Source organism: Carassius auratus, chromosome 27, assembly GCF_003368295.1.
Source record: "Carassius auratus strain Wakin chromosome 27, ASM336829v1, whole genome shotgun sequence".
Taxonomy (NCBI): Eukaryota; Metazoa; Chordata; class Actinopteri; order Cypriniformes; family Cyprinidae; genus Carassius; species Carassius auratus.
In genome coordinates, this window is record NC_039269.1 from 20,421,827 (window position 1) to 20,431,487 (window position 9,661).

The window sequence follows — 9,661 nt, forward strand, 5'->3', positions numbered from 1 at the left end:
GGAATAGTTCACACACACACACACACACAAAGTAGCTTGTTTCTTCATTAGAACAGTTATGGAGAAATTTGCATTTCATCCCTTTCTCACCAGTAAATCCTCTGCAGTGAATGGGTGCCGTCAGAATGAGTGTCCAAACAGCTGACAAAAACATAAATAATTCACAAGAAAGCCAACTCCAGTCCATCAAATATATTGCGAAGCGAAAAGCTGTAATAAACAAATCCATCATCAAGGCATTTTAACTTTAAACTGATGCTTTTAACCAAAAATACTAATCCATACTGATGGACTGGAATTGTGTGAATTATTGTGATGTTTTTATCAGCTGTTTGGACTCTCATTCCGACGGCACCCATTCACTGCAGAGGATTAAGAGGTGAACAAGTGATGTAATGCTTAGTTTCTCCAAATATGTTCTGATGAAGAAACAAACTTGTCTTGGAAAGCCGGAGGGTAAGTAAATTTATTTTAGGGAGGACTATTTCTTTATAATACAATGGGAAAGTTATACGTTTTCACAAATGATCCATAGATCAGAGATCAATCTGAAGGTTTCTTTGAAAGAACTAATAAAATGCTTGAAAGGGCAGAAAATAGGCTACATCTGTACTGACATGTAACTTCTACACAACACTGTTGTTGTTTAAAACTCAAAGCGAAGAAAAGTCCTCGCTTGTGTGCTGCGCTGTACAGCGTCTCTGAAGCAATCTATTGTTACACAATAACATAATGGATAATTCACAGTGGTTTCTATAAATGCTGTTCCAATTAGTGATAATTGCCCCTTAATGGGATACAGCTGAACACATGGTTTTGATTTATTTCCTACGCTTCAAAACAAAGATGTTATTAATAAATATTTGGTGGGACTTTCCCATGGGCAATTTTGAGCGGCGTTGTGCATGACAGGAGAGGAATAGATCAGAGGTGTAACTCAAATGCTTTAAACATTAACAAATGAATGAAGTCCAGTTTTGGATTAATAACCCAAAATCGCAGCCCATCAACTCTCGTTTTTTTCTGAAACCATACACACTACCCACACTGCTTTATTAAGAGAAATGACATCATAAGTGGCTAATGTACTGAAGCAAAATACTCTTGGAATACTCATATTTTTAAGCAATAAATAAAAAAAACTAATTACTATTACAATAATGTGTGAACAATATTAAAATAAATGAATGAGTCTCTATCATAATGAAATGAATGCAGTCACATAGTCAGCACACATAAGGTAATTATTATTTAGCATATAAACATCAGACCGTCTCCCCCTCTTTGACTCTTTCGCCACCTTGTGGAAAAAAAACTGCATTGCAGATACATACAGATTTTCTCACCTCATTTGATCAAAATGCATTAAAAACAGTAATACTGTGAAATATTTATACATCTTAAAATTACTGTTTTCTATTTGTAATATATTTTAAAATGTCATTTATTCCTGTGATGGCAAAGCTGAATTTTCAGCATCATTACTCCAGTTTTCAGTGTCACATGATCCTTCTGAATTCATTCTAATATACTGATACTTTTTTTTTTTTTTATTTATTACTTATTTATAATATTTTTTGTGGAAACAGTTGTTTGAAGAAGGAAAAGAACATTTATTTGAAAGAGAAATCTTTACTGTAATGTTTGATCAATTTCCCTGCTTGTTGATCCCTGCTGAATTAATACAAATATTATGTAACATTTATTACATATAATATAAATAATATGTTTAATTAAGACACAGTGTAATTTAAAAAAAAAAAACTTTTATTTTAAATGTTTTAAACAAGACATCAAATATAATAAAATACAATTGTCTTTTACAAACATAATGATTTTGATGATTGATTCCACTACAATTGAATATTTAATTTATTCCAGTTACATTTGAGCGTCAGTTTTTTCTATTTAATTTAAGTGTTTAAAGTTTTGAGCATCACATTAGATCAGCTGACCAGATTCCTTCTGATCAGTATCTACGTAGTTACAATGCATCATATCTAGATACAGAAAGATCTGTTCATAAAGAACATTTATTCTGTTCAGTAAATTATATGAACAGAAAACATGTCAGACACAGTTGTCTTGCATATGGAAACAATTATGCATGTATAAAAATATGAAAGAAAATAAAAAGCTTATGATCACAGAGGCGGAAAAATGCTCATCATTGACTCTCTGGTCCCTAGTAGTGATCACACACCTGAAAATATGTCCTCAACTGACAACACATGGCTTCATGTCCCCTGATTTAAAATAGCAATTCTTCCCTTTTCATGAATTCCCTTATGGAACAGGTAAATGGATTAATATAACCTGAAGTGTGCATCCATCTTAACATGTGCATCTTGCATTAATGTCAATAGTTTTGTCCTTCTATAAATAAATTCCCTTGTTTTAATGGATTTGATTGAAATAACTTAATTTAGAAATCACAAATAAAAACTCATTTTAAATGATAAACATGACAAAATTGTGCATTATAAAGATAAAGTGTCCATGCAGAGTTCTGGTTTAAGTGACAACTATGAAATGAAAAGCCACAATACAGGACACATGAGAGATATCAACTAATCACCTCTCATGCGTCAAGATGTGGCCACCATATCGACTACATTAGCAAACAGCGGCCTGTGTGACAAATCATTCTGAACCTAAACCTGATTTCTAACCTTCACCACTGTGATGTAAGTGTCAACCAAACGCTCTCTGCATCAGAGCTGAAGATGTGTGTTCAGTTGACTGATGGCTGCTCTGAGCTCTCCGAGTCCTCTGTATCACTTCCCATAAGGCCACTCACCTCAGGCAGATCTACAAAAACAATACAGACATTAGATATTGCATGAACAAATTCATATAGAGTACACCACCGTTCAAAGGTTTGGAGTCAGTACAATTTTTTGAAAGAAACTGATAGTCTTATTCAGCAAGGGCACATTTAATTGAAAGTAAAGATATTAATTCTTCACCTTACAAAACACAAGGTTTGGCAAACTTTCCCACATTTTATCATTAGTCTGGGTGTCTTAATAGGTGTCAATAAATATGATGCAACCTGGTTTCTTCCTCTCCATCATCTCAAAACACTGAGGAGAATTTGCCTCATGATTCGACCCCTTTAAATTAAAAGTGGATGATTGATGGTTTTTGTGCAGAAAATCATTTCGTTCAGATTCCTGATTGTTATTTCAGACGCTCACATGTTGCCCTCACCCTTAAAGTCTCTGCTGTTTACTGAACCATTCATATGACCTTGCATAGATACTGTAATACAAAACATCACATCAGCCATGAAGTGGAGAGGTTATCGAGTAACACTATTAAACAGAGTCAGTCAGTCAGAGAGAAAGATCATTTTGTCACATTGTGTCTTACAGCGCACTATCTTTATAGGCCAGATAAGGATCGTGCAGAGGCTCAGCGCTGCTAAAATAGCCACTCCACCAGTGACGATGACCATGATATAGTGGTAATACCACACACAGCCTGGACAGCATACCATTGTGCTAAAAGACAGAAATCACACATGTAAATATAAATATTAAGAATAACTAAATAAAATGTAGTTTTATTTCTTTTGCTCTAAACAAAACATGAAACCATTAAAACAGTCTCTCTCACTCACTTTAAATTCTAGCATGCATCTATGCAAGGATATACACACTTACCGGCAAGGATGTAGCGTCTGAATAATCATAACTCCCAGACCATTAGCCACCTTGTCTGTGAAGCTCATAGCTCCATAAACAAAAGCACCACTTTGCTGTCAGAAAAAGAAGAAAAAAAATCTCATTCTTTAACAGCACAAAATTTGAGTTCCTTATAACTATTTTCACACTTTTGAAATCAGTCACTCTGAAGCAAATGCCTTTCACTTCTGTAAACCTCTATATATCTTACTGGTTCGATCATGCGTTACTGCTGAAGGTGTTTGTGTTGAATCCCCTCACTAAAACATTTGCATCAAGCGCTTCCTGTTCTCCATTACTGACTGATATCAGCACTTACTGTTTGGTCTCCTATGAGTTCGGCTGTCATGGCAAGTGACATCACCAGGATGGTAGCAGACCCCACTCCGAGCAAGACCGCCGCACCATACACCCTGTCTCCCATGTGTGTGTCCAGCAGCACCCAATAGGAGAACGCAAGAATCAGCAACAGTCCCAAAAAATAGGTTATCTGTCAAGAAGAAAAAAAGGACACTTTAGTGTAAATAAAATCTTTCTATAATATTGTATTAGCTTCCAATACTGCACATGACACAAAATGCCTAAGGAATTGTTTTTCCATTGTAAGTTTTACTGGATGGGAACCAGGGGGTCAGGCTGGCTTCATGGTTAGAGAGTTGGATTTGTAACCTGAAGGTTGTGGGTTTGAGTCTCAGTACCGACAGGAATTGAAGATGGGAGGAGTTAGTTTACAGTGCTCAATTCAAAATAAGCTTTAAATAAGCCAAAACTACTACACAAGATATTTCTTATTTTTAATTCACCCACTCAACAGCTCTTTCTTTCTTTTCTCTCTCTTTTTTATTTTTTTTGGACGAATAAGGGCTCCAGCTCTCTTGAACCATTTTCTGCATTAGGAAGAAATTGGGAGAAAAATATATTTTTTTAAATCCTTACTTAGTAAATCAAAAACCTTCTGAAAAAATTAATGCAAAATCTAAATATGGTTACAAAGAAAATTCTGCACTTAAAACTCCGGACTCCTGAAAAGTAATTATTTTTATTATAATTATTCAAGTTACTTCTTACCGGTTTCTGTACATTAAATAGTTTTAAAAACAATACTACCATTAGAGCATGTCAGGAGTCAAAAAGGTTTAAAATAACCAGACAAAAAAGCCATCGTGTTTTTAATAGCCTAAATATCAGGGATATTTTATATTGCATTTTTTAATGCTTTCATACCAAATCCTTTTAGGTAATTACAACAGCCATTGATTAAGAATAGAAGGGAAGTATTACAACGTGATTTAACAGTTATTTTGCTAAGAATAAAATCGACTTCATGGACAATTTCCTACTTCATTCTCTATTTTACATCCTAATGAAGACTAAGCGATTTTTAGCACTAATTTAAAAAGGATGCACATCAAGTGTGTTTTTAATATCCATAACTGACATACCTCCAACTCATAAAGCTTCGGCTCAAAGGATATCACACATGTCCCCACTGGTAATTATGACTTTATGGTGGTGCTCATGTGTGCTCAACTCATAATTTTGATGACACGTATATGACGCAGCAAAACTGACTGGGATCTCTGGATTGTTAATCTCTTCCAACAAAGAGAAGAGGTATATGGTTTTGGTGTTTCAATCAAAACACACACAGGCAAACTTATACTCACACATTTGCCTATTAGCTTGCTTAGAGGCTTCATGATAAACGAGGAAGCGAAACCACTCAGAAACATGACCAGGGGAATGGTGGCTATGTATTTCTGCAAAAGAGAGGATCAAACAGTGATCACGGCCTTCTTTTCTTCAATGCTTTTCTTGATGAACTGGGTTAAAAGTATAGTATTGCTATAACTGTCTTACCTTTGGCAGCAGTAGTGTGTAGGTGAGATACATGGATATGTATGTTTGCGACAGGTTCACGATCAGTCTGGTGGACATATAAAGCACAGCCACCTGAATAACAGAGCAGGGTTTAGAGATGATATTAACTTTCCGAACAGTTACTATTGAATCCTGAACATTTTTACACCACTGTGATTAAGTGATAACACTGTGTTTCAAGCTGCTATTCAAATTGATCACAAAAGCTGGGAATTAACTTGCATGCCACTGAAAAGTAACATGGGTATGGGCTGCTAACCTGGTAGAATGATGGCTGTCTCAGCCAGTGCTTCCACTGCAGCAGACTGGTGGGAGCAGGCACAGTGGTGTTGTTAAGAAGAGGCTGGCGCTCCCCAGGACTAGAGCCCTCTTCCTCCTGACCGGGACGTGCCCCCTTCTCCCGTGTGCCCAGGTGAAAGAGCAGCGAGAACAGAGCTCCAATGCCCACTACTGTAAGACTTAGACCCTGAGTGTGAACAGATATTACTGCATGAAGCTTGTCAGGGCTGTTTTGACCAGACCTGCGTTTTGTGACCTGGTAGGTTAACATTAACAGATGCAAAGACAAAAAAGACTGGTCTACCAAAAAAAAAAAAAAATCAGCATAAACTGTTGATTATATGCATATATTTCACTACCCTGGTAAAAAAAAATATATATACTAAAATTGTACTGGTGTATTTAAAGACTGCAAAAGTACTTAATGCACAAAGTGTATTTGCTTGTGCTAAAGAGGAACTATTGCAAGTATACTTCAGGTACACTTTAAATATCTTGCATTTAAAGACTGATAATATTCAAAGATCAAACTATCTTCAATAGTGACATAAAAACACAATTTAGACTTAATATTAAGAAATGTGCATTGTGCAAAAGTAGTACTCCATTATAATTATAATTTTTATATCAGTAAGCAAATATGCCAGTAAACATTTTAACAGGTTTGAACTACAGTTAGTATGAAATAAATGTATTTTTCCAAATGTCCAAATGTATACTGACTTTTAAGTCGACAAGATATGAAAACTGATCCTCTTTATTTAAACAAATTTTCCTTGTCTTACTGTTCATAAATGACAGACAGATCAGATGACAGACAGACTGATTGATAGAAATCATTCTAAGAGGGTGATATGGTGCTTATTAAACATGTATTATTATTAATGTAAAACAGTTGTGCTGTTAAATATTTTTGTGGAAACTGTGACATTTTTTTCAGGATTCTTTAATGAACAAAAAGGTCACAAGAATAGCATTTATTTGAATATTTTTTGTATCAGTTTTATCAGAACTATAAATATTTCAGTGTGTGTTATATAGAGTATAATTTTAAATATTTATGTGATCAAAGATAATTTAGGAGTACGCTAGCGCACATGGTCACAACATTTGAAAAACATGGGGTCTTTAAATTGAGCTGTTTTATAATACTGGATGAAAAGGCCCAAGGCTTCAGTTCAGCACAAGAACATCAGCACTCACTCTGAAAACAGGGATGTCAACCGGGCCGAGGTTTTCCGTAATGGCAGGATCATCTCCTTCCTGAGTCTGAAAATGAAACATCAGCCAGGCCACTGCATACACTGTGATGTTGGCTATCACTGTAAAGGCATACCTAACAGATCCAACCAAAACACAATAAAAATCTAATACATCCTCCCGGTCACTACAAAGTCCACAAGCATCACGAGAATGGTTGATCATTACATGCTTTGATCTGCATGAGTTTACCTGTATGCAGTGAGCTCCACTTTTTCATGCTCGCTAGTTACCAGCTCGGGAATGAGGGAGAGATGTGAAATCTGGGTGGCCGCCCATCCAAACTGGAAGATGACGATGAAGGGGGTGAAGTAAGTAAGACTGACCCACTGCGGAGTGTCCAGATCACAGCCCAGGCACTGGTTAAATATAAAGGGGAACGACAGGAGGACGCTAATGGTTCCTAGATAGAGTAAAAAGAGAATAAATGTGACCCTGGACCACAAAACTAGTCATAAGTAGCATGGATATATCTATAGCAATTGCCAAAAATATATTGTTTCTGCATTGTTACAAATCAATACATTTCTGCTAAATGACTAAATGTTAATGTACAATGTATGGGGCCAAAATTTTTGTTTTTTCTTTGATGCCAAAATCAAGATATTAAGTAAAAGATTATGTTCCATGAAGTTATTTAGTAAATTTCCTTCATTTTTGATTAATAATATGCATTGCTAAGAACTTAATTTGGACAACATTAAAAGGTGATTTTCTCAATATTATTATTATTATTATTTATTTAAAAAAAAATTGCACCCTCAGATTCCAGCTTTTCAAATAGTTATATGTCAGCCAAATATTGTCCTATCATAACAAACCATAAACCAAACCATCAATGGAAAGATAATTCATTCAATAATAAAAAACGAACCTTATGACTGGTTTTGTTATACATGTTGTCAAACGAGAATAATAAAACTATCATAATTTACTAAGGACATGACATAAAAAAATTAAAGTGAATGTTCATCCCTGAAGTCTTACTTTGAAAGTCATACAGGTCTAGAAAAACATAATGACAGACGGAATTTTAGCTGAACTGTCCCTTTAAGAAACTCGTCACTCACCGACTAAATGCCATGTTTTTCTCTTCCCACATGATCCACAGCCTGGTGTCTTATCAGACTCGTAACCGATGAGCGGTGTACACACTCCATCCGCTATCTGTCCCACTAGCAGCAACACACCCGCATATGTGTTTTGAAAGCCCAGCACTGAGTGATAAAACACCAGCAGGTATGTGAACCACATAGAGGCGCACAGATCGTTGAGAAAATGTCCCACTGAGTAACTCAAGCGCCTGAAAGCGGGTAAAGAGGCTTCTGAGGAGTCCGACATGATTAACGCGATACAGTCAACCCTCAGTCGGCTAAAAATGCGTATTCGCTTTTATCCACCCGAGCATATTGTCCTGTCCAGCATCGGTTTCCTCACTGCAGGACGAATGAGTCTGGTGTGAAGTTCACGGCTCTCGATCCATCGCTGTTGTGAGAGCCAGTTCCCAAGGATTGGGTCAGCTGACTTCGTGAATGAGTCATGATGGAGGAGGCGCGAATTGAAATTGTTTGTAATATTTTCTTTCGTGGATAGAGATTTACAGTTTTATATGTAATGTCGTTTTCTTAATTTATATTAATACAGCACGATTCATGTTGAATTTGTCTAGTGCTAAAAACGTAGTATAACGTAGCGCCTTTTTATTTTCGATTCTTGTGGTCGTGACGTGTTTATTAAGCCACACCCTTCACTCAGCTGTGTTGCCATATCCTCTCTTAGCGACTGGTGGTGGTGTTTTCAAAATATGAGCAGTCCTGGGGCCGTTGCGTACGCACAAAAATTATTGAAAGAGGCATACGCCATTTCCTACGCAAAAGATGGGATTTATAAAAACAAACCTGATTTGAAAGTTTGCATACCTTCACGCAAACTCTGACCTCGAGCATAAGTTTAAATTACCAGAACAACGGCATGACTTTGTTTTATTTTTAAAACAATTAAAATAGTATTTTATTTGGTCAGTGTAAAAGAATGAATCAACTCTTTTCTAAAAAGTTTCTATGAGAAGTATTTCATACAATTTTGTTTTTATGAATTTTTTGTATATATCTAAAACATGGATGATTTTAGCAGTGTAAATTTTATGGCAGAAATGGCATTTATAGTCCGTATCTCCTTAATGTCTTGTACCTTTGACAGTAGTATGCAGAGTAGGTTATGCATAGTAAAACAGGGTGTTGTGAGCTCCATATATGGTTATTTCGGGGAGGAGTCGAGGTGGAGATGCACGTATGCAGAATCTTCCCAAGAGATTTTTACGCAAGTTCTGTCGTAGCCTACGCATGGTTTTATAAATCTGAAAACTTTAGTGCCTATGTACACTTTTAGGATGCATTCTACATAAAGTTTTATAAATGAGGCCCCTGGTTTTTAAGATAATTTCCAGAAAACGCAGTTTTAAACTTATTTCCGCAATAGAGTCGTGTATTTCTTTTATTTTTCTGATAGTAGGCCTACTTGAGCCACACGACACAGCTGGCAAGCAGCACTCT

The 9,661-nt window shown here is 36.0% G+C and overlaps 1 protein-coding gene across 2 annotated transcripts; it reads right to left on the reverse strand.

Annotated features, from left to right (window-relative positions):
* Positions 1 to 1,746: 1,746 nt before the first annotated feature.
* On the reverse strand, positions 1,747 to 8,814 carry LOC113045815 (major facilitator superfamily domain-containing protein 12-like). Of its 2 annotated transcripts, XM_026206483.1 has the most exons (11): positions 8,180 to 8,814; positions 7,302 to 7,512; positions 7,053 to 7,185; positions 5,830 to 6,036; positions 5,550 to 5,642; positions 5,357 to 5,449; positions 4,009 to 4,179; positions 3,669 to 3,763; positions 3,376 to 3,506; positions 3,214 to 3,264; positions 1,747 to 2,811 (listed from the first exon to the last, which is right to left on the reverse strand). In XM_026206483.1, exons 1-11 carry the CDS (start codon positions 8,448 to 8,450, stop codon positions 2,735 to 2,737), a joined length of 1,533 nt encoding a protein of 510 aa, XP_026062268.1. In that variant the 5' UTR covers positions 8,451 to 8,814; the 3' UTR covers positions 1,747 to 2,734. The 2 variants fall into 2 exon arrangements, with proteins under 2 accessions (XP_026062268.1, XP_026062269.1); XM_026206484.1 differs by lacking the exon at positions 3,214 to 3,264 and having other exon boundaries at positions 8,180 to 8,812.
* Positions 8,815 to 9,661: the final 847 nt, after the last annotated feature.